Source organism: Camelus ferus, chromosome 2, assembly GCF_009834535.1.
Source record: "Camelus ferus isolate YT-003-E chromosome 2, BCGSAC_Cfer_1.0, whole genome shotgun sequence".
NCBI classification, from domain to species: Eukaryota; Metazoa; Chordata; class Mammalia; order Artiodactyla; family Camelidae; genus Camelus; species Camelus ferus.
In genome coordinates, this window is record NC_045697.1 from 83,574,995 (window position 1) to 83,601,673 (window position 26,679).

The 26,679-nt window shown below is 36.5% G+C and overlaps 1 protein-coding gene across 1 annotated transcript in view; it reads left to right on the plus strand.

The window, feature by feature from the left end:
- The window catches only part of NDST3 (N-deacetylase and N-sulfotransferase 3), a 133,972-nt gene that overhangs the window by 58,956 nt on the left and 48,337 nt on the right, over positions 1 to 26,679 (plus strand). Inside the window, exons 4-5 of the mRNA XM_032462383.1 lie at positions 6,227 to 6,412; positions 11,403 to 11,531. Coding sequence (XP_032318274.1) covers positions 6,227 to 6,412; positions 11,403 to 11,531 — 315 coding nt within the window. The remainder of the gene's footprint in view (positions 1 to 6,226; positions 6,413 to 11,402; positions 11,532 to 26,679) is intronic.

The window sequence follows — 26,679 nt, forward strand, 5'->3', positions numbered from 1 at the left end:
CCATCACATTTTAGGAGGTTTTCACTTTCTTAAATATATAGGAAGAAAACTATACATGTTTGTTTAAGATTTGATCATGGATTAAAAATAGTGCACTTATATTTAGCATCCAAATAGATCACTTCTAAAACCACAAAGATTATGTCAAAGAAACACAGAATTTTAAATCTGAACCTTAGTGACTACTTGCACAACCCCTTTATAAATTTCACAATTTAAAAAAATGAAAAATCAGATTCCTATACTTACCTAAGGTAATTATTTCTTTCAAGATCTTTCACTTCAAACCATACCAGAAATATCATTTATCACAGGAACATACTCTAATGTTTACACTCTTAGCATTCAGTACCAAACCTAATTCCTTCACCTACAGATAAATCCTGATTTGCCTGGTTTGGGTCTAGGGAAGAAGGAAGATTCCTTTAAATAGTAATTTTACATATATTGAGCCACCATCACTGTCATTTCTTACTTCCCCCAAGTCACAGCAAATGCTATAGAACTCCTTCTTCGAGTGCCTGAGGCCCAACAGGTTCATGTGTGGTCCATTAATTTTACCAACATTGTCTTTAAAAGCTTTAAAATGCTCCTGAAATTCAAGAGAATAGTTTTATAAATTTTGCTTCACACGTAGTGTGTAAGTGTATATACGTGCATGTGTGTGTGTGTACAGAAGTGTCTTTTATGTGAAAGGTTTTAACTCCACTTTCCAAACATACTCCTGTCACCTGTAAAAATGTATTATTTTCTATGTGAAATAACATCTCAAACAACCACAGCTTTTAAGGATGACACTTTTAAAAATCGAAGCAAAACAATTTTTGTCTAGAAACAACTCTAAAATATACCACCAAATGTAAACACAGAGAAGCTTTAAATTAAGCCCATTTTAATTTTAAGTATAAATTCTCAGTACCATGAAAAAGTTAACCAAAGCATGAACTGAGGGAATGGGACATTCTAACCAAAATGAACCACAGAAAAGCATTTAGAAGTATTTATAAATTACATTTGTAATGAAGTTTTAGATTTTTTCTACTATAGAGTGTAGAATGTGTGTTTGATTTCCTATCATGGGTTTTTTAATTACATTAGTTTGTATACTTGCTAATCTGACAAATACGGAAATAGGAAACAAGTCATCAGGTTATTTTTGAAAACTTAAAAGTTTTGTCTTTTTAGAAAGATGGAAATAGAGAAAAATATTAAAAGTAAAATGCTATTCTTAATTACTAGCAAGAATTTAAATAAAGAAATATCAAAGACAATAATAAACAATGAATTCTTCAGGAATGAAGTTATTGTGTTGCTCAAGTACTTGAATGACAATTTTTTTCCTTTTTTTCTTTTAGTTTTGGGGAAATTTTTCTAAGAAATATCACATCACATTTGCTTGATAAAACTGTATCATCTTCACATTCTCTATTTGGAAACATTTGAATGCACAATTTAGGAAAATACTGCAATTTTTAATTCCATACAGTATGGTTTAAATATAAATTCATAATAATGTCTGTTTTTCACTTGAATAATAATTTTAAACTATAGTCTCAAAAGTGTTTTCAGGTATTACTTACATAGGTGTTAAATTTCCCTGTAAGTCACTATATGTCCATTTTGCAGATGAACTGACAGGTTAAGATAATTGAGAAAGTAAAAATTAGAATGAGAAGAGGGTGGTCAGAATCACTAATATTTCACTAATATTACACACTTGTTCACTAATATTTGTTGAGTGCTTGCTGCTGGCAAGACACTGGGCATACAGCTGTGGATAAAACAGAACCCAGAACTCATGGAGCTTATTGGTTAATGAGAAAGAGAAACATTGAGAAGTCATTACATGAAGCAATATTCACAAGCTATGTTGTGTACTGTGAAAACCAGATGAATGCTACTAAGACAAGTCTTAATGTGGACTTTATATAGATTATAACTTGTCAGTGGAGGCTTCTATGAAGATATGACAGAATTAATTACCTAAAAGAGGTATCATTTATCTAGGTGAAGAGCTGAAGGAGGGAAATTCCAGTCTGGGAAAACCACATATGGGTGGATCCTGAGGTAGGAAACTGCTTGGTGAGTTTTAGGCAAAGATTAATGTGACTAGACTACAATGAAGGGTGGAAGTGGTGCAAAATGAGGCAAGAAAGTGAAGCAAGGTCCTACCAGGTAAGGCCCGTGACCATCCTAAGGATTCCGTATTTTCTCTTAAGTGCAAAGGGAAACCACAGAAGGATTCTGAGTAGGAAGTCCCATGGTCATATCTGAGTCTTTTGAGTATTACTTTGGCTGCTATGTAGACAGTGGATTGGAAGCTGGCAAGATAGGAGATGGGTGGAAGAGTTAGGAGCCAGGGAACAAAGTGGTAGATTGAATTAGCGTGATGATGATGATGACAGAACTGGAGAAAAGTGGATAGATTTAAGGTTTATACTAGAGTTTTAATGATAGGGCAAGATAATGAACTAGATTTATGAGCGAATGAAGAAACAGGTGTCAAGAATAGCCTCTATTTTTGACACAGCAACTAGTTGGTTGATAATTGATCGTGTCACTTAGTGACACAGAGGAACACTGGGGCAGGGAGCATTTCTGGTAGAGCTGAGAGGTGGGGAGGACGAGTTCAATTGTGAGACTAATCAATCCCACTTATGTTCTAAATACTTCATATACATTTTATAGTAACATAGCCATATTCACCAGTTTTTTCAGTGTATGTCCTCTACTATGGAAATCTTGACAGATTACAAAATTCCTAGATCTGAGATGTTACTTTCAATCAAGGATTAATGAAAAGGATAAAGAGAATTAGCTTTTTAGGCTGAAATGTCTACGATTTTAGACTTTCTGCCCCAGATTACAAAATGATAATGTTAATTGCAAGTTAAAAGATCTGGAAGAGAATAATCAGTCAAGAATTTAGCATTATGACTAAATCTTCTAAAACATAATAGTCTGCCTTACAGAACATACTAGCTGCAGTCTTAGCCCAAACTTTTCTATGCAGTAAGATTTCAGGTGTTCTCGCTGGTACTGAATGCAAATTTGGGGGTCAATTTCTGTTGCCTTTATCTACTAACTGTAACTCTCAGTGATTCACAGGCCAGAGCCACACGGCATTGGTTCAGAGTATTTAGACAGATCAGGGGAACGCAAGCCCGAGAAGGGACAGTGGGACAGAAGTCACAGAAACTCTGCTGAAAAAAAAAAAGAATGGCCCAGTATTTTCATAACTTCCACATTATAGTTGACTTAAGTAGAATCATAGCTTATTTTAAAATGGAAGCAGGGCAGTGATGACAACAATAAGAAACAACATCCACTGAATGTGTATTATGTTTCAGGAACTGCATTCAATGCTTTCCATGTATTATATGATTTAATTTCCTCTGAACACCTTGGAGGTAAGTACTCATATGATTAGCATTTGAGAGACCATGACATGAGGCTTAGAGGTCATAAATCATTCTCCAAAGCCACACAGGTGGTAAATGCAAGACTGAAATGGCCAGATAGGTTTAACTCCAGAAGCAGGGTTTTTCTGCCACTGGGTCACACTGTGCCCATACGTGAATAAAAGAGGAGACTAAAAAATCTCAGTATTTCTTTAGTATTAAAAGCTAAAAATAAAAACAAAAATTGGATATATGTTGGTTTGCAAATATTTGGGAATATTTCAAAATAAGGGAAATGTGTCTGCTGTGCTGAACCGTCCTTTTCTTACACGGTGTTCTAAAGACATAGGTGACCACTAACAGGCATTCAAAACTACCTTGAGCTTTCTACCAGCACAATTCCTCACAAACTTGGAGATACTTGACTTTTATAATGTAGTTCCTGTTACTGTGAATTTCATCCTGGCTTCATCCTTTACCCTTTTAAAAACTATTAACCTGCAATTGTTCATTATTTTTCTCTAAATTTCTGTGATTGAAATTCGTTTTCTTTCAATTGGTCCATTATCACTGCACCCCTATTCTTAAACCACTTCCGATAAATACTTCACTGACTTTTCTCACAGAAAGTATGTGTTGTTAAGTAATTTGCTTTAGTTTGAGTTTTTAAAAACAAAGGGGGAAAAGCAATGAGATATTTCCATTGACTTTATAGCAAAATTCTAAATGATATAGCAATAACTGCCTAGTTGTGGTCATTTCTACAAAGATGCAAATAAAATGAAGAACATGAAATGCTCCTCTCATCCTTCAGAAACACAGGTATAATCCACTCTACCTGTAATACCACCACAGCAGCTCCCTTTCCAGCATCCTCAACTCCAGCTGACTGAACTGAGTTTTGAAAGATGAAGAGTTCACAAGACGAAAGGGGCATTCCAACTGGGTAGACAACGTACACAATGGACAGCAAAGCTGTGAAGGGAATCATTGGGGGTGGGGAAGATGAACACTGATAGGAGATAAGCTATGTTAGGTAGGTTGAAGTCAAATTTTGAGAGCCTCTTATGCCATATAGAAGGAGTCTGACAGTCACTTAGGTAATGGCAAACCATTGGCAACCCATTTTCCTCCTGTGTTCAGGTGCTCATATATGTCCTTCAGCTCCTGTCATTAGTTACACTGAAAAACAAAGCCATGCCTTCTCCACTTCTTCCATATCCATCTGTAGCATATTTCTACAATTCAGGCATTTAGCAGCCCATTACTATGGTTCTCTGTATGTGAAATTGCACTTTGGCATGAAGAAAAACCATGAGTATTTCAAAGGAAGTCTGTTTGGGTGGAAATTTCGAAGACTATAAAGCAACTTGAAAAATACAGATAGAAAAATAAAGTATCATTCAGGAGGAAAAAATGCACGTCTACTACTGAAGCCATGAGTGTTCTTTTAATAAAAGATAGTTCATCTTTTCTGCAAACAGACTATCAGGATTAATGGACCATCTCAAACGAAGAGAAATGATTACAATTATACAAAGTTGTCCCAAGCTCCCTCCAAAATTGTCCAGAGATTTTATTTTTGGAATTTCCAGCCCTGATTAGGACCAAGTAAACAGAAGAAAGTAGTGTGTGTGTGTGTGTGTGTGTGTGTGTGTGTGTGTTTGTGTGTGTGTGTGTAATTTTGAAACTATTTTTTTAAATTAGACTCATTTTATGTGTTAAAGCTGCTGGACTTCAAATCAACTAAATTTCCAGATTGTTTGGCTCTTTCAATACCTTCTACTTTCACTGTAACTAGGGCTTTGACTTCAAATAAATTTGTTCTATAACATTTGACCACATTTCTTAATCAAAAGTGTGTGCTCCTATCGAGACAGGGTACATTGTCTCTTACTGGCCCCCTAGCTGAGGGACCAACAGAAATGCGACAAACTTGGTAGAAACTGGGCTACAGGCAAAATAAAATCCTGTTAGCAAGTCTAACGAATTCAGAATGAGTTCTGCCCCTCTAATAAATATTAGTTTTATAAGTGCTGAGTGCTGTTTGTAGCAAGCGTTTGCCATTTAACTTAACCGAAATTGAGAGACTAGAAAAACAGGTGGCTGGGACAAGATGCACTGAATGCAGCCTCTTTCACATTATTCATTAAAATCACTAGTCCTTCCCACCACTTCTAAAACAATAAATGTATCACCAGCAAGACTGGTGGAATGGCTATCCAGCTTCGCCAAGTCTAGAGGTCTTAATATTTATCACTTTAATTTTACCAGATAGATAGATAGATAGATAGATAGATAGATAGATAAACTGACTCACTATGCTACACAGCAGAAATTAACACAATATTGTAAACTGAGTATATTTCAATTTTTAAAAGACTAAAAGATTAGTGCTTTAGGCAAAGTGACATCAACCTAACCTCTGGGGAAGGAGGCTGGAAATTGAGTTCAACCATATGGGCAACAATTCAACTAATCATGGTTCTGTAATGAAGCCTCAATAAAAATTCAAGACACTGACGCTCAGGTGAGCTACCTAGTTGACAATTGTCTTATTTTGTTTGTTGTTTTTTTATTGATGTATAGTCGACAATTGTCTTTTTGAGTATTGTCACACCTTATGTGTAGCCAGGAGGAGGTAATATCTGGACTCCAGGGAGAGAGGACAAAAAGAAGCTTCACCTATGGGACTTTCCAGATCTTGCCCTATGTGTATCTTCCTTTGGCTGGTTCTAATTTGTATCTTTTTGCTATAAAAAAACTATCATCATAAGTTAAAAAAAAATCTTACCACATTCTAACTAACACTTGCTTGGTCTTAGGAGCACGGCATTCCTACTGACATGGGTTACGCGGTGGCCCCTCACCATTCAGGTGTCTACCCTGTGCATGTTCAGCTATACGAGGCCTGGAAGAAGGTTTGGAATATTAGAATCACCAGCACTGAAGAATATCCACACCTGAAACCAGCCAGATACCGGAGGGGCTTCATCCACAAAAACATTATGGTAAGCTTCCCCTGGTTTGCATAAGGTACAACTAATTCTGCCAGATTTATACTCTTCATTGGAAGAAAGAACAAAAGAGAAGAGCAAAATATCAAAAGCATAATAGGGGGCTGGGTATAGCTCAGTGGTAGAGCACATGCTTAGCATGCACAAGGACCTGGATTCAATCCCCAGTGCCTCAGTCCCCAGCATTAAGAAAAGCTCCATACAAGCAGGAAACATATTTTTATCTAAGCAAAGGATGTTTTAATTAAAGGAGCTTCTTTTCAGTTCTTCAAATATAACTTTAAAATGTTTTTTCCTGACACTACTGCTATAAAGCAGACACTGATATCAAAATACTAAGGAAACATTACATCTAAGTTGCGGATAATTTATAGAAGCCATCATTTCTTGAAAAGGTTATTCAGCAAGTAAAACTAACTCCATCTCTCTCTGTATTAACTGTGCCACTCTTTTACAAGCCAAACCACGTCCTTCCCTTTATCATGTCAGACCAAAAAGAAACTCAGCTATTTACAGCAAGAAGCCACATGTCCTCCATAATCATTAACAGATCAGAATACAGAGTACAAATGAGAGGGGGTGTTAATTAAGTCATTTATATACACTGTCAAATTCTCTCCAAAGCTTCTCTATTTTGTGTTGTGTTTCTACACTGGTGACAAATGTATAGTGTCAAGATATATTACTCCCTAATACTTTGTGAGACCTCGCAAAGTAAGTAATTAAATCCCACTTTTCCCCAACTCAGAAAATCCAAAGAGAACTGGTGAAGTTAGGAGTGGGCCTTCTGATTTAGACGCACGGGGAAGGAGCGCCATGCAGAACACTACATGTTCAGGCCCTATAACTTTGTCAAACTGTGTTTGAACAGATGTCTACTCTTAAAATTAGGTGTAACTGATTTCTTTTCAGACAGTTTTCCTAGATCTGCAAAAATTCCAGATTGGATAATGACATTTAACTTGGATCAACTTCCATCTTAACTTTCCCCTCAATAAAACCTGTTGTAAATGCTCAATGTGGACATAATGGCCACATTTCATCGCAGTCTGCCATTCCCCTTTACTGAAAATGAACTCACTGTGCCTCCAGCTGCCAGTCTTTTTGACCTGGGTTGTATTATAATGTAAAAGCAGACCAATACTTGCCTGCCATTTTTAAATCACATGCAGTCATAGTAGAACAGTAAACTTAAGTCTTCAAGGACTTTATTGAATGGTATTCTCTTTTATTTCTGTTTCTTCTTGTACTGCCAGGGGACTTGCTTGGATATGTCACATGAGATATGTTTATTTTGGTCTCTCCTGAAAACATGTTTAACCTGTACTGTAAATGCATGAATCTTGCAGTAATAGGGGCTCTAACAGAGTTCCTGCTTTGATGGAACTGTCCCTGTGGTTTCTTTTGTGCAACAATCCATGGAAACTCTTATGGCTTTGTGAGCCCTTGGATGAGAATTTCCAAGTGGGGGATGTTCAGCAGGCAGTTGGTTGTGCAGTTAGAGAGAGAGGACAGGGCTTGGAGTCATCCAAGTAGAGCTGTAAGTTGAGAGGACAATAGCCAATATGCCCTCCTGGGGAGAGACTGCCAAGAAAAAAGAGCAGGGAACTGAGGAGTGAACCTTACCTGGATCACACCCATATTCTATTGTATGAGAGGAGGGAAACTGTGCTTTTTTATGATCTATTCACAAATCAAACTCATAATGCCTTGAATGAAACTTACTATCTTCCCTTTCCACCAGCTTACGCCATCTTACTGTCCCTAATTCAGCTCTGCCATTTGAACATCACACTGACTGGATCCTTCCGATCAGTCTGTACAGTCCATTAATAATTCCTTTATAATACAGATTTTATTTCCTTCCTTTCCCACAGCCTAATTTACTGCCCTGACTTCCATGTGTAGACTGTGTTCTGACTTTGCAGCGTCTCCCCACCCCTCACTGCAGTCCATCGTGTACACAGTGCCAACCTTTTAATCCTTCTAAAATGCTGCCTTCATCTTGGCCTTCCTAACCTCATTCCTTCTAGTTCTTTCCATACCCTTTAAAAGCTCTTCAGGGACCTGAAAACAATTTAAACTAAGTCTATCTTTCTATTTCTTATTTTCCTATAGCTCACACAGATTCACTCCAGCCACAGAGGTCCACAACAACATTGCTGTGTCCAGGACTTTGTCATTCTTTCCACCTTGAAAGACTTTCTGACCACTCTCTACCTATTCCTATTCCCTTTGTTCCTCAATGTCAAGTCCCATAACTTACAGAATTTACTGTAAAGCACCTTGGCATATGTATAGCAGCTCAGTACCTAAGTCAGGCCTACACTGATCTCCTCCCAATTCCTGTAACACATCATCTTGTAACATTAGGAACATAAAAACTTACAAGATTTCAAGGTGTTTGTGCCCTAACCAGAGTCTCTGAGGCTTCTGTCCTAGTGCATTGTCTACTGGGTAAGTTTTATCCTCACTCAATAAGGAACTGATGGAAAACCAGCACTCTCTTTCCTACCCGCTGGTTGTTAAATGTGACTGTGGAGAGAGCCAGAGACCTTTACGCAATTAAACTACAGATCCTGATTATCTGCTTACTCTTTCTAACAGAGATGCCTATTGATAGAGACTCCCATTAATCCTGCTGGCAGCCTCCTACGTGATCTTTACTGGGGACATTTATTGGCAGTTATCCCAGATTTAGGCCTTAGGTAACAGGATATTGGCTTGAAGTCCCATTGGCCAAGATTCTTGTTGGCTATGGCTTTCATAACCATCTCCTAGTTATTGTCAGCAGCTATAAGGCTTCCAGGGGCTCATCAATGGCCCAGAGTTTGAATATGATAGTGTTACACTCCCAGAAACAATTCTAGAAAGCAGTTCCCAACAGAATGCCTAAAACCCTCCTATTCCTTCTCTACACAGGAGAGCTGTTTCAAGGAACATGTTTGGTGTCCTGTAGCATTGTGTGTAGGGAGCAAGGCAATGGGCATGACCCTCTTACACTCAGATTATCTCCTCAGCTTCCTTTGGTGGTCCACTGACCATCCTAGGGCTCACAGTGACTCTCACCCTCTCCGCAAGGGTGATCCTCCCCAGAGTTGCAGGGTGCAGCCTGGCACTTTCTCTTCCCTCAAAAATAATTTGAGAAGTACACAAAACTCACATTTCTTTTCATTTCTCTCTCTCTTTTGCATAGAATCATCTAGGCAATCAAATCCCAAAGATGGCTCTGTATGTTGCCATAGTTTTTCAAGCATGAATACTCAGATGGAATCTTAAAAGCAATTCAGAATCACGTACTTTCAGAATGTAAACTTGGCATTTAATTACATGTGGGCATCTCATTATGTGGCTTTGACATATTTCTCTTTACCCTAACATACCTTAACTCCTTCAAAAATAGAAAGGATATATCTTTGTGTTCTCCCACATGGACTTGCATAGAGTTTAGAAAAAGTATTTGTTAAATAAATGAGTAAGTGCTATATAAAATTTAATTTAGAAAATTACATTTCCATGAATTGTTAAGGAATATATTTGATTCAGCTAGGATACCTTTGCACTTTATTCTTTTTTGTCATTGATTTTGTGCATAACACTATGAAACTGTGTAGTGCTTTAAAATGTAAACATCATCAGAGCTAATAGTCTGCAATTAAACTGAAGTTGTTTTAACTATTTCATCAAGATAAAATAGCTTCTAGAGGTATAACTTTAGTCAGTTTACCAAAATAAATAGGATATATAAAGTTTTGAATTACACAGCAATATATATAATGTACTGATTGAGCTGAGAAGTATGTTTTCTAGGAAATTTTTCCAAGGACTAGATTGAAATTTATTATAATATATATTCAAATAAAAGAAAAAGAACTAGTATATGTATAGAGGGTCACAAGGCATGAGGAGTCCAATACAGGTACTATTTCTAAAGCACTTACTGAACCAAATATGCTTTAAAATCAAGACCGAAAACATGAAGATCAATTTGCTCAGGATAATAAGCAGAAGACCCACCTGGGTAAGGTTCTGTAAAACTTGTATCTCTCCAAAGTATACTCATTAATTTTCTGCTACTTCAAGTATATAATGACAAGTGCATATCTTAAAGAAATCATTCTATAAAATCTAGCTCGAGAGTGGACCATCTTGCACAGCTTTTGTTCACACCTTCTTTTATAATTGTACTGATATTTAACCAGGAAAGCTGTAAGAATTTGAAAAAATGTCCTTATCACAAATATGGATAATTGAAGCAAATAATGGCTTTCACATACAAAGGATGAAGAGAAGTCTTTTTACAAAGTGATCTTTTATCATTTTGTTTGTGACTCTTTATAAAAATTACTAATCAAATGCATAATGTCTTTCATACTTCTGGAACTGGCATGCTTCAGACTTAGAATTTAGGGCAATTACTACAGCCTGCAGTAGTTCTTTCAGACTAGAGCAGAAACTATGATTTGTGTCGCAAATATTTGTTCTAATTTAAAATGCCATTTCCTAAGAATCACATTAGGTTAATAATTGACTTCATTTTCTAATGCACATGTAGAACTTGATAGAAGTGACATCCTTAAAATTTTTGCCTATCAGAATTACAGTGTAACATAGGCAATTCCAATATTTTTAAAGTCTCCTTTTTACTTCCCTTTTGTTTTATTTCTTAAGATTCTGGAACATACGAGACTTCATAACAGAAGTACTGACTTGGAGGTTTAAAATAGATAAATGGCTAAAATAATTCAAAGTCCTTTTTAGTTTTAACATATTTCTTCAACTCAATCTTCAATATTCCAGCTATACTTGATGTCAGCCCCACCTTCCCAGATTCTGAAAGATTTTCGGGATATTCGTTAAGAGTTGAATAATGATAGCAGCCTGTCATAATCTTCCATGAGAAAAAAAAAAAAAAAAAAGAAGCTAAGTTTCAACTTATTAGTTGGTTGAAAGGAACTTTTTCCTTACTTGTTCATTCTTTTAGGTTCTTCCAAGACAAACCTGTGGGCTTTTCACTCACACAATTTTCTACAAAGAATATCCAGGAGGTCCAAAAGAGCTGGATAAGAGTATCCAAGGAGGTGAACTTTTCTTCACTGTGGTCCTCAACCCAGTAAGTACTTTGAGTTATTTTCCAAATAAATAATGAAGAATGACAGGGCAGATGACAAAGAGGCCAGGGTTTTGGTAGTTATCAGCCAAATCAATATGAAGTCTCAGTTCTAAGACGGCAGTAAAAACTAAGTGGAACCACATCTAGAAATGGGGGCAAACTAATTCTACAGGTGGTAATGACGTAAGAACTTACAGCAGAGCCAAGGAAGTGCTCCAGCAAACACTCTTCTGCATGTAAAGTGATCAAAATCAGAGATTCCTGCTTTTATGCAGAGTAAGATTTTACTATAAATCTATATTTAAATATAAACTATAAAACTCTCTTATCCTCAATGGGACTAGTTTTTTGGTTTTTTTTCCATTTAGGTAACCATTACCTCTATTTTTTTTTTTTTTTCCTATTTAAACTAAAAGTAGACACAAAATGGGAGAGGAATTGGGTAAGCAAATATGGTAATTGTTGGTACATTCACATTAGCTCTTGTCTTGCTGGGTCCTTAGGCTAGGACAGAGCAGACTGTTTTAATGGGCCACTGTTCCTCCTTCCGATACCAATGTGCCAGCCCCAAAATGAACCATTTGTACTTATTCCTGCTTGAGGCAAGTATTATGAAGTTGTATAGAGAAAGAATTGATCAAAGTAAGATATATAAGGAAAAGAAGAGTTTTTTATTTCCCTTCTGAAAACCACTGACATAAAAGTAAAGCTGTGTTTATTTACAGTAAATTTGTCCCTGACATTAGCAATATTCAAGACAAAAAAACTGTAATTTTCCAAATGTTGAAAAAAATTCTATCAGCATGAAAGTTGGATAAGATAGGGATAAAGAGAATAAAATTTGAAAGACCCCTCTCTTGACCTTAATTGTATAGGTTTTAGGGAAAATATTAAAGTATTTTTCATCATCTACTTGTATTCAATAACTATTTCTCAGTTCCTAGAAAATGAGGTAGAAGTAAGGGTAACTCATCTTTGGGCAAAATCAGCATATGTATTCAAAAATTAGGACAATGTGAGGTCGTGTGACATTTGGCCTTTTGGAAGTTTATCAACCTTCATACCTCCAAAATATAAATAATTCTGATTTATATGTCAGAAATAATCTGATTCTTCTAACTTCCTATTCTTTACAAAGAATAGATACCTTTGGAATTATCTTATATGGCTTTCTTTTTCTCTATTTTCTCAATTCAGCCAGTAATATATAGGCAAAAGAGTTAAACCAATGCCTAATTATGAACTGAAAATTCAGTTAAAATATTTTAAATATGCTAACATTTTCACCAATAATTTTAAGACTCCTTTACTCCATAATCTGTAAAATTCTGATGTTTTATATTTCCTTTCATCATAGAGCAATAGGACTATGAACAGGTAATAATCTGCGTTGGCACTTAACAAATTCCTGGTTGTATTGTAGTTTCAGAACTTTCTAAACCAAATTAGTTTTATTTAACATGGAAGAAATTCAAAATTAGATCATTCATGTTCAATAGATTTACAATAAATATTATAGTTTTACTAATTAAAAAGCAAATCCTTTTCTTAATTGAAAAAAATTCTTGTAATAAAGCTTATTTATGTTAATCTTGAACACTAATTTGGACTAAACTAACTGAACAAACTCTTTAAATGTTTAGCAGACCTTGCTACTTTTCAGGACTTTATCAATCATATTTGGCAATTTTGTTTGTCTTACTGAGGGGATCTACAAGGAATAAAGGGGAAAAGAATTTCTCCACAAAAATTGTTCTTTCCTGATTCAGGAAACTTTCATTAGGTAATTATTTTCAGATAAACACTGATATTCAAAATAAATGACACATCTTGTCAGACACCATAAAATATGCAAGGAATCCAAATCAACTTCACCTGATATGCCAACTCCAATTTTGGGAAGCAGCTGTACTTCCCTAGAGATTTATGGTTAAGCTCACTTCTAGACTCAGCTCAAGTTTTGCCCAAGGGAAGACTGCTATCATTAGTTAGTGATGTTTGTCTTGCAGAACAGAGTGAGGAGTGGTGGCCTGTTTCCCATGAATTCTCCCTCCCAAAATGTTCTACTGTTACCAAAGTATTTTTCACTGCTAAAGAAGAAAGTGTCAGCCATGTAAATTTAACACAAAGAGTTACAAAGACAATGTTAGTGCTGCATAGGAGAGAGAAAACCTTGGCCTTCTCCAACTGAGCATTTCCAGAGTCACAAGCCTACACACCTCTGATGTGAGTTGGATGTAGAGATTTTGATTAACAGATTTTGAGGTTCAGGTGCATTTGGGAGGTGGGCCCATCAGACTATCTGAGCCTGGGACCACGAAGAATTCAATTCTTCTAATTCTCTTTCTGATTCTAAACTTAACCAGCAACTTTCTGATTAGAGTTTGCTTATATAGGAATTATATAGATTTGTACTCACTGGCACAGTAATTTGCAATGCAATTTTATAAATCTTTCAGTTGGTGAATAGTTCCCATGTAACCTGTTAACAAGGAGAGCACCCTCTAATTGTACATGTTTTAATATTTCAGTTCCTCTATAATTTCCTGTTCTCCATCTCTTTATTCATAAGTTTCAACTGGCTTTGCTAATTTGACTCTGCCCCTGAGAGGTGGACACTGTCTCAGTGTATCAAATCAGATTTTAGACCCCATCAGACTCTGAAGTGTTTGTTGACTGATTCAGGAGGGTAATGAGAAATACCTTACAGATATACCAGGGTAGAGTGCTACTAGAACTATCCCAGAGTCACTGTTAGCTACAGACACACAAGCACAACATTTCTACAAATCATGTACTACACCTACAAACAGTATTCTTGATCAATTTATAGTGCGTCAAGTATCCTCATATATACTTCGAAAAATGTGAGAAAAAGTCTACTTGACACACCTATATAAAATAATATGTAAGGGGGTACTAAGAACTGAAATATATGAAGATGACAAAAAAGACTCATTGACAATGACTGCTCCTGCCCTCAATAAATAGAACCTTATAAATTTATGACATATATACTTAGATTAAAAAACCACTAGTAAGAGTATACTGTCCATCTTAATATGAGTTTCCAGTTCCACCTATCTTAGGAAGATGTGATAATACTTAATTAGTGTGACAAATGGAATAGTTCTGAATTAGACATGATTGTTCCTCTTGTGGGAGCCATAAATACTTTCTATTGCCTTGAAAAAAGATGGCCCCTTCCTGCTCCAGTATTCTTATTTCTAATTACAAAACGTTCTGAGTCCTTGCTTATGTTCTAGTTCAATAAAAAGACTGTAGGTATTGAGTCATTAACGACTGATATCTGTGGAACGCTTTGCTTTCCTCCAACATGCTTGATAATAAAGTCAGTGCTTCCTTTACTTAATAATCCAGAAGAGTTGTGGATTGCCAGAAGATTCATATTCTTGTTACACTTACTTGGAAGTCAAGTGGAGAAATCCCTGACAATATAGCAATATTATACCTCCTTCATCAAACTGCTAAACACCCCATACAAACAGCAACTAATTCCCTTATGTTCATGTTTTATTGAATACTTTTTGTCTCTATGTTTCTCAATTTGATACAGCATCCATCCACCATACTCTCCCTACCCTCCTACCCAGTTCCCTGAAAGCCAAATCTAAGTTGTGTTTCTCTAATCAAAGAGAAATCATAAACACAGTGAATATGATGAATGTTTTGAACTGGGAGTAACACATGAGAGAATTACAATAAAAATAAAACAACAAAATTCACACAAGAAGATATTAACCCACACTGAATTTTTTAAAAACCTATAATTTACATGTATAGGACTTAATATGTGCTTGTCTATAAAATCTATCTAACAGGAAACAATGTTATTTCCTAACAGGAAATTTTATGTTTCTCTCTTTGCTTATTTTCTAATCCTGGAAAACACTTTAATAACAGAAAACCTTTTATTGAAAAATAAATGATCAACAAAAACAATTTTGAATAGTAGAAAAATAATTCCCGAGCATGCCTAATTACGAGTATTAAGTCTAGACTTAATGCGTCGGAACCTCCTGTGGACACTTTTGGGAATCTGCATACTTATCATGACCTTTAGGTGATTTTTATGGTCAGGCAAATTTGGGAAATACTGCAGAAGAAAAAAATGGAGAAATAATTTTGGTAATCAGAGATTACCAAAAACTGCCATGAAAATTGTGGGCCTATGATCAAGGTATGAGAATTGAAAATGAGCCCAAATGTGCAGTAGGATTTTTAAAAAAACAATGAGAATGAGTATCTTTCTTGGTGACCAGAGAACTCTAGTTTGATTGAGAGTTTAAAATAGAGGTAACTCCTATTTATCCTTTAAAACTTAGCTTAAGGGTCACCTTTCTCAGGAAACCATCTCTACTCTGGTTTAGAAGCACCTCTTTGTGTTCCCACCACATCCTCTACAGACTTCTTCAAAATACTTACTACTCTGCGTTGTAAGTGCAGGTCTGCTATTAGGCTGTTTGCTTCTTGTGGTAGAGAATGTGTCTTTTAACTCCAAAACCATCCCAGTGCCTCAACATGATGCCTTGTACCTAGTTTCTATTTGTCATATATTAAGGAAGAGAAATTGACTTTTCTAATGACCTGGTACAAAAACAAAAAAATTAAAATAAAAACAACAGTAAATCTAAAAGGTAAGGAAATCTGGGTCCTGATGATTCTCAAATCAAAAGCATAAGTAAAGCCTGTATCATGAGTTGGATGCAGCTGAATTATGTATTGTTGTGTACTGTTCTGCACACATGCAGTTGTCTCTTCTGTACAGACTCTTGTTTTCATGGAGTTCATCTGGGTGAAGGACTGGAGAGTCCCTCCAGTCACCTCAGCTAATGCGAGTGTGGGATTCCAGAAGGCTGAACACTCAGGATCCATAGGATTTGAAGGGTTCTTCTGAGTCTAAAGCGGATTCAGGGTCCAAAAAATGATTTTGATCTTGCCTAAGTGCTTTAATACAAACACAACAGATGCTTTTCATGTGTCTGAGTATCTTGTTTTTCTACTACTAACTCCACACCCCATACTCTTTGTCTGCCTCAAAAGTGCTGCTTGTTTATGGCTTCTGCACCTTCATTAATTCACGTTACCCATGGCCCAATGTGACTGCATGAAACATTTTCCATATAAGATTCAGCTTCATTTCTAACTTGGGGCCTCATCCTCTTGTGGTGCCTCAGGTCAAATTCCCCAGCAAGGAAATCTGGCCCAGCTTACTTTTTTGAGTCAGCCAGTGTCAGTCAGGCCTGCTGTGAAATGACTGTTCATGATTATGGACCCCCACAAGTCCCTCCAATCCCCATTCTAAACTATGACTAGCCAGTGGGCTCCCTGAGGACTGTTCTTTCAGCAAAATCTTGGAGGGGGCAGGAACTGTGACTACAGTCTCACCTGAATCTGGATATTGTGGGAAAAACCAGTATGGTCTCAGCCAATTCCAGAGATTTGGGAGTAAGCTGAACCTCTCTGGAGAAGGCCTAAAGCTTAATTATGAAGCTTGTAATGTTCAAGTAAGTAGCTCTTTTAGGTAGGACCAATTCATTACATTCATCATTTTATTATCTGTCTTGCTTTTAGGATGCAAGTTCCAAGATGGCATGTACATCTTGTGTTTTGTTTTCTCTTATCCTCAGACTAGGAAAAGTTCCTGGCATGTAGTATGTGCTTAAAAAAAAAATTTCATAAGTGAATGAATGAACTTAAATATCCAACAACAGGGGTGGGGGTACTAGAAGAGCAAATTATGCCCCCGCCATAGTGGAATACATTCAGACATTTTAAAACATATCGTTTAATAATTTTTAATGACATAGGTAAATATTCAGATATGTTCACTGAAAAAAGTAAGTTACTAGAAAATTAGATATGAACATAGAAACAAACTAGAAGGAATGCAACACAACGTTAGCAATGGTTGCCCTAGATCACAGGATTAAAGATGGTTTTCATTGTCTTCTTTTGTCTGATTTTTGTAAAATGTCTACATTGAACATCAATTACTATTAAAACCAGCGCACACGCACACAAACACACACACACACTTAAAAACAACAATAATAAAGAATTATCTAACACTAACAGTGAAGAATATAAATGTAGTTATTTATTTAGTGCTATATCAGGGGTAGAATTAATACTTACTCAGTTCCAGTTGTTCCCTATCTGTAAGTCTCATATATCACCTAACACCTACCTCACTGCATGGCTATTTGGGTATATATACATCTTTTCTCCTATATGAGGGGGCATCTGGCAGGAATGATTTATGTGCGTTTCATTTTTGTTCTTCCCATTGTGTGTAGATCAGTGTTTTGACTCTAGTAAAAGGTTATTAAGTGTTTTTTAAATGATTTACTAAATGCCAGGATAGTTATGCTTTAGGGGCAACACTTGACTTACAGCATATCCAAATGTGAGTAATAACAAGGCTGGTTTTAATAAAACAGTATATTTCTGGCAGATTCTCTGCTCTCAAGAAAGAGTGAAATTCAGGATCCAGGAAATTTTTAAGTGGCCCTAAATGTTTGGCAGGTTTTTACAAGTGATGGTGAATTAGCCTGACATGAAATAATAGACAATTAAAGCTGGAAAGAACCACAAAACTCATCTACTCAATCATCTCATTTTAGGCTCAAGGTCACTCCTGTGTTCTTCTGCTGAGAACCCCATCTTTCTTGACTCTGAGTTTAGGGCTTCTACCTCTACACCACGGTGCCTCTGCACTCCTGGGTAAACTGGCCTTAATGTGATACACATTACCTCTAAATGTGACTCAGTGGTCTGTACCAGGAAAATGTGCCAATGGTTTAAAATCTCTGGCCAATTATCTAGAAAAAAGCAACCCATCTCCATGTTGAGTAAAAACCAAAAAAATAAGTGCTTTTTTAAAAAGCCATAATAAGCAGTTATAGCTAAAGGAAAATGTCGACTGTACTTTTCAAGAACTATGAACATTAACTGTGCACTTTTTTATCTTAAAGCAATACTTGTTGACATTACTTATAAATTGATAAGACTTTATTCTTTAATTTCTAAAATTTATTTTTATTAGATTTTTAAACTTATAAATTCAACATTTTTTATTTCATTTATTTCCTACTTTCTATATCAGCCCTATTTTTCTATCAAGGTTCTTCATGACTAACTGTGGTATTATATAATTACTTGACACTGTGAGATTTAGAATACCACAAGAAAGCATGATTCAGTCTTTTTGATTCTATGGTTAAGAAAAACAGGAGTATGATAAACTCTCAAGTCATTGAAATGGATATTTTTAAGAAATCTAAGAAAATAGATATTAAGTTAAAGAAATCAATATTATATTATTTCTTATTTAATCCTTTTATAGCTTCATATAACACAGAGGATAAATTTTAAAAATCCTTCACTTGGAAAAAAAGTTAAATCTGGCTCCTACCCTTTATGGTTTCTTCTTTCAATAATCTCATATACATACCTTTCATTCCACCCATAGAGAAGAATTTATAGTTCCCTAAACAGGACCTGTTATCTCGCTCTGTGCCTTAAAGTGCTACTGCTTTGGGTTGGAATGCCTTCCAGTAAATCTGAGCTCATATATCATCTTTTTATAGAACACTTCCCCCAACTCTCCAGTTTCTCCTCTGTGTTCTCATAGCACCCAAGCCTAACCCTAACATAACTTGCCCCCAGTACTATAATCAGTTATTTTTCTCATCCAATAGTTTGTGCATTCCTTGATAGAAAGTATCATGTCTTATTCTATCTTACAATCAAGATAGACTGCAAAATTTTTGGTGCATAGTAGGTTCCCAATGAATGACAGTACATTAACTTACTATGCCTGTATGTGTACTGTTCCTTTAATTTGAAGGAAAATCTAGTTGCCTTGGAAGTACCTAATCACAGAATTCACTTGACTCAAGAGACTTTGCATTCCTGGGCTTTCATTTTTTCCCAATATGGCATCCAGAGGGATGGATCCTTTTGAAAGTCATTAAATTTATGAAAAGATGTCAGTTTCATTCATAGGAAGAAAAATGCAAGGACAAATGTATCGAGATACCATTTCTTATCCATCATATTGCCGAAAGTTCAAAAAGCTGATAAAATATTCTGTTAACTAAGCTGAGGGAAAACAAATACTCTCGTATATCCTAGTGGGTATGCAAAGTGGTACAATCCCTAATAAGAGAATGCAAAATGGTACAGCTGCTATGGAAAACAGTATGGAGTTTCCTCAAAAATTAAAAATAGAACTACTGTATGATCCAGCAATCCTACTTCTGGATATTTTTCCAAAAGAATTAAAAACAGGATCTCAAAGAAATATTCGCTGTCCTGTGTTCATTGCAGCATTGTTGTCAATGGCCAAGAGGTAAAAACAACTTAAATGTCTGTCAACAGATGAATGAGTAAAGAAAATGTGGTATATATGTACAATGGAATATTAGCCAGCCTTAGAAAGGAAGGAATTCTTGTCATATGCTATAATGTGAATGAAACTTGAAGACATTATATGCTAAGTGAAATAAGCTAGTCACCAAAAGACAAATACTGCATGATTCCACTTGTGTGAGGTATCTACAGTAGTCCAACTCATAAAAACAAGGTAGTATGGTGGTTTTCAGAAGCCAGGGGAAGGGAAAATGGGGAGTTGCTATTCAGTGGGTACAGAGTTTCAGCCACAGAAGTTCTAGAGATCTGTGGTACAACAATATGCATATACTCTACCTTACATTTAAAAATTTGCTAAAAGGGTAGATTTCTTGTTATATTTTTTTAATTACAGTTTTTTTTAAAGTAAAAGAACTTAAAAATATCTTTTTGTATTTCTGACGGTACATTTTTAACAGGAATCTAATCATGAAGAAACAAATCCAAAAATTCTATAAAACAAACATCCCAGACTCTTCCAAAAAGGTATCATGTTTTTAAAAAGTAGAGAAGGGGGATTATTCTAGTGTAAAAGAAACCAAAAGACGTAATAACCTAATATAATTTATAAATATTAAGCATTCATTGAATCCTGAATTTTTTTTAATATATTAAAGTCATTTTTCTTTTCTTATTTTTTTTAATTTTATTTTTTTGTGGGGAGGGTAATTAGGTTTGTTTGTTTGTTTTTTTGTTTGTTTATTTTTAGAGGAGGTACCAGGGATTGAATCCAGGACCTCATGCATGCTAGGCATGTGCTCTACCACTTAAGCTATACCTTCCCACAAAGTCATTTTTCTAATGATTACCGTTGGATAGCAAAATACCCCAAAACACAATGGCCTAAAAAAATTAATTATTTTATTAATTTCATGGTTTCTGTAGGTCAGAATTCAGGAGGGGCTAGACTGGGGGTCTCTAGCCTCCAGTGTCTTGAGGTTGCAGTCAGCTGGTGACTGGAGCTGGAATCCAGGCAGCTGCAGCAGCTGCAAGCTGGCAGGGCATCTCTTCACAGTGTCTCAAGGCTTTGTCATGGGATCCCTCCCCAAGGGCTTCTGGGGGCTTCCTCACAGCAGGATGGCCTCAGGGCCGTCATATGGCTTTAGGGCTCATGAAGCATCAGGGCAACAAAGGCAGCAGCAGAATCGCCTGGGTTTCAGAAGTCACAGCAGCATTTCTGCTTCACAGAAGCCTGCCCACATTCAAAGGTTAGATTCCACCTTTTTACATGAGAGTGACAAAGTCCTAGAAGAGAGAGGATTGTGGAAGCCATCTTTGGAAAATATAACTTACCACAGATAATTATGAGACAGGGAAATTTAAATCTGGACTGCGCAATAGATGATACTGAATTAATTATGTCTTCTAGAAGAGGTGATACTTGATTTTATAGTAAAATGTATGTGTTCTTAGAGGATGCATGCTAAGGGATTTAGTGGTAGTGTCTTGATATCTGCAACTTATTTTCATATGATTTAGCAAAATGACAGGTATATTTAAGACAGAAAGAAAGAAAACATGAAGCAAATGTAGTGAAATGTAAGCAAGTGGAGAATAGATGATGAACGTACAGATGTTCACTGTCCTAATTATTTGCTTTTCTTTAGGTTTATAATATGCTTCTCAAATAATTGAGTGGGAAATAACATGTAAGTCATATTACGTTACGTCTCTGCTCACATCCTCCAAACCTCCCTCTTCAGAGTAGAAGCTAATCTCCTGATCATGACCTGCAAGATCCCATGTGGTCCCCAGCCCTTACCTCCCTGATACCATCTCCAGACAGAGGAAACAGCAAGTACAAAAGCCCCTTGAGTGCACTTGGCATGATGAGAAACAGCAAGTTGCTTACAATGTCCTTTTGTAGTTGATGCCTCTTAAACACCTTCTTCGTAAATCCTTGTGCACGCATCTTAGAAAGTTTCCAACCTGATGTGAAACCTCAATTCCCTGCCTACTCATTTCTTTCTTGGTTGTAGGAACTTCAGCCCTAGAGAACTCAGTTGAAGCCACGCCATTTCTCACTATCCCAAAAATGCCTGAGGATTTGGTTTAGGAAAGGGAAATCAGAGCCAGCCAGGAAATTTTAAGAAGGTTCCCAGTTGCATTCAAATTGGGATTTCACCTACTTGGTATTCCACTCAGGATGCTTGATACCCAGTCTTAATCTTACCTCCAGGGCATATCGTCTTGTATGATATTTGAGGTTTAGATTGTCTAAGCAAGCCCTGTAGTAATCAGTAGGTTCTTAACAAGATTTTACTTTGCAGGATTTAATCCACTGGCTTTCTTGCTTGGCTGCCTTTGGCTAATGATCCGTGTTCTGTCGGACCTCACTTGCCTGTGGCCCTAGAGCATGGTGCTGCCTGTCACAAACATCAGTGATTTCCCCTCTTGGATGGAGGCTGTCACAGAAGCCATGTTTTCATAGGTGTTGTTCCTGGTGTTTCGGCCTTAGGTCTCAGCAGGATTGTGGTTCTTTCTGAAGGTCTTATGATACTGTCTCCAGGGAAGGAATTAGTCTCACAGATAATTGGGCCTTTTGATTCCCAAGATGAGTAGGCTGGCCACATTCTTCCTTCCAAACCAGTGAACCCTGTGTTAAGTAGGGCTTGCTGGTAAATTCAGTGTGTCAGGAACTCATGGGCAGATAAGGGGCCACTGAGCAGTGTAGGTTCTGGGACAACAGAGGAAGGGCGTACTCACCTTGGTTCTCCTGCAGAGTCTGTGCTCCCTTGTGTTCTTTTGTAAAATGTCAATAACATTGGGAGTAATAATAACAATGACAACAACATAGGTCCCTCTTATTAGAAATTAGATACTTAATAGGCATTAGAACTCAAAGTTCAAAAAGTATTACCAGGCCACCTGAGTGTTCAATGCATTGGTATCAGTAAAGTGAGCAAACCCCAGGTGAGATCGCCATCCACAGTGGAAAAGGCTGAGACATTCTTTTGGAGGAAACAGGACAGTTAAATGCCAGGGAGGCTTGGCTAGGTGTCCTCTGTACTAAAATTATAATTCTGGGATTGCCATTTTCCGACTTGGCAAAAGCCTTAAAAAAAATCTTTCTATCCTTTAATACTATAATTCCACTTCTAGGAACCTATCCTAGATACCAGAAAAAAAGTGTTAATTGTAATGAGGAAAGAAAGTGGAAATAAATAATGTCCAACTGAAGGGAAATGGGTAAATAAATTATGTCCACTTACCATGCAGATTTTAAAATTTATGTGTATGAATAATTTGGCAGTAATGTGAGAAGAAAAAGATATATTACGTATAAATAGGATATAAACTTATACATAAAGTATCAAAATTTTGTTTAAAAATACTATAAATAAAAATACTGAAAAGAAATGGATCTTTGGATGTTAGAAATTGAGAATTTTTTTTCTTTCTGCTTTTCTGCATTTTACAGCTTTTCTTTAATGAGTTTTCAATCACCTTTTTAAAAAGAAGGGTGAAGCACTGATTTTTAAAGTGCTAACACTAGAGTTCCTACTAGTAAAGGATGTCCAAATCAGTTTCATTATGAATGACCATTTATACAAATTATTTTAAGACAAAGTATCATATTAAGGGATTCAGTTCAACAATACTTCTTGAGTATCTAAAGTACTTTACTTCAAATTTCAAAAATTAACATATTCTAAAATTCCACAGGATAAGAGGTAAAACACTAACTAATATTTCAACTATCTGTAATTCTGCTTTTTCCCTTTAACAACTATATGGGCCGCAGCAAGAACTAGGGAACTACTCTGTGCTAGGCCATGTGTTACGTGCTTTTTATAAGGGACCTTATTTCATTCTAGCAACAACTCTGTGAGGCTTTGTGTATATTATCTTTTTTGACTTTAACAGCAATTCTATGAGGCATTTTATAGATGAGGAAACTGGAGTTCAAAGAGATTCCCTAATTTGACCAAAGAGAAACAAAAAGTAAGAGAAAGGTCTTCATTCTTTCCACTGTCCTTGTGCTTTGTTGATAGAATATTCCTGGCCCACAGCCAGAGCCTTGAATAGCCTAGTTTTTAAACAGAATGAAGCCACATTTCTCAGTCTGGTTTCTCATCCTAAGGGACCTATTATCCACAGACATTAGAACATGAGAGAAAAGAAAAAAAATGTTAAGCAATAGCAGTCGAAAATGAAAGCTGACAAAAAAGTAGGACCACCCCACCCCCACAAAAAAACACCTATTAAAAAGCACCCAAGAACTCAAAAGGCATAGCTATGTGGCAGTACAGAACAATTTTACAAGACCTATGACTCTCTGCAATGCTGAGGTGATTATCATATACAGTACTTTATTTTCCACATACTCTGTAATACAGGAGGAATGTAGTCCCTAAAAATTATTTCGCGTAAAGGTCATCCTGGCTCTCTTCTCCAAGGGTTCTGAGTAGATGAGGTGTTAGTTTGTCTTGTTTTTGTGATACTTCAGAATCTAGTAGAAGACTTACAGATACAAGGTGATTACTAAACTGAGGCCCTTCAGACGAGGCACTATCCAAACTCAGAATTTGTTTTTTATTTATGTGAATAGACTTACTGAACTACCTGGTTATCAATATGCCTTGAAATATTTTGCTAGAACAACTTAGAAATGGAATTGAAGCCTCAACTGAAGCTTTCTGTGCTGCTGTGGTTTAAACTGAATGCTGCGCTTTGTATAAACATAATTTTTGTGGTTTAACTTTAGGCTGTTGTCTGCGGTCTTCCCATAAAATGGGAATGCGTCAGAAGCACAGCTTCGCTTCCTGTGTAGGCTGGAAACTGTTAACTGCAAAGTTTGGAGATAGTCTCATACAGCTCTTTGCCATATGTTAAACTAAACTTGATATGAAAAATCATATCAGTCTCCAGTTTCCCCGAGCATTAAAAAGAAAAAAAAAAAAGCAGCTCAAGCTTTATAAATATAAAAAGCATCTGTCTGCACAGGAAATTCTACTCTGTTATTTTGCAAATGATCCCTACTTATATTTACAAGAGAAATCAGATCTGATGAAGTATATAGGAAGTAACGCACCATTTTGTTCAGAATTTTAAAATAGATCTTCATAACTCTGCATGGCTGGCTGGACTGTGAACCAACTAACCTATCATTGGAGAGAGATCTCAACAGCGCTGCCCAGTATGCTCCTGAGCATTTGTGCTTCCAACTGAAAGGAGATGGAATATTTTGATAGCATGATGCTAACTTAAACATTTCTATCAGATGTAATTTTTGTGTTTAAATGCTCCCACCACCATTTCCAATTCAGGAAGACTCATGAACATTCACCAAATGTTCGGCACAGTTTTCATTCTAATTTTTTTCCTTCTCCTTGACTCTCTGAGCTTCAAAAGAATCCCTTCCATAGTCACTCACCCAGGTGCAAATATCCTTGAGTATATCTTTGGTAGCTTTTTTAAGAATCCCTTGCTGTGATTTCCTTTCTACCTGCCTCCCCATTGCCACCTATAATTTTGTCATTTCTTTTGCCCTGACCTACCATCGCATGACCCTCATAAGATTAACAGCTGAAATCCATGACCAGAACCCTAGTCATTCATCACAATCTACAAAGGACTTCACGCTGCATTTACAATATCCCATATTTTACCAGCATCCCTCTCTCAGACATGGCGATACACCTGGCTCACTTCATCAATTCAGTGCATCAATTTTAGCTTTTTGATTTCACTGATTGTTTTCTTGCCTCACAGAGAGTACTCAAAGACTTCCACCCGACTGACTCTACCTGCCTTTTTTTTATCTCATAGCCTATCCATGCCAGTATTACCAACTAAACTCCCTTTACCCATGAAACCATAATTTTCTTCTTTTGATTTCTTCTTTTTCCCACCTTTATCTTGTCTAGTTTCCACTCAGTGTTGATTCCTCTACTAACTTCAGGCTCCTTTTGCTCTCAGTTCCATTTACTTCCCTTCTTTTTTTCTCAATATCAAATCAGTTTCATATAGTGATAATTATTACTCATCCAAGTGTTGCCCACTTTTACTACTCTCTCTAGTTTAAAAGTTGCTGTCTCTTCTATTAAGCTTTCACTTGTAGTTCCCTAAATAATGCTGGAAAATATGTATTAGTCTTGCAGTGTCGGTTTGATGCTCTGTTCACTAACCTTGAGATGAAGAAATAGCACCCCTTCCTCCATTGGCATCAGAAAGAGGCCACTCATGGTACATTTTCATTAAAGAAAATTTCTAATTTTCAAACTCCCTCAACCACTTCAATATTATCTCTTCTATAGCCTATTCTGTTTCCACCTCAACAAAGTGTACTGTAATTCAATTCACTTCTGATGGTAACCACCTGGCATTAGCACTGGACTCCACAGATTTAAGAGCCTATTCCCAGGAAAACTGCCTTTATTTCAGATACCAGCCAAAGTGGCTGGGGGGGTCCCCAGACCACCCACCCCTCTGACCAACTGGCTACAAATTCAGATGTTCCCACTATCCCCTTAGGCTCAATAATTTGCTAGAAAGACCCACAGATCTCAGGAAAGCACTGCAGTTAGGATGATAGTTTTATTATACAAGATACACAGAGGGCAAGGTCGGGGAAAGAGCACAAAGCTTCCTTGCCCGCTCATGGTGGAATCAGGGCATATCACCCCCCTGAAACATCAATGTGTTCACCAACCAAGAAGCTCCACTGACCTTTGGTGTTCAGGGTTTTTACTGGGCCTTCATTACATTG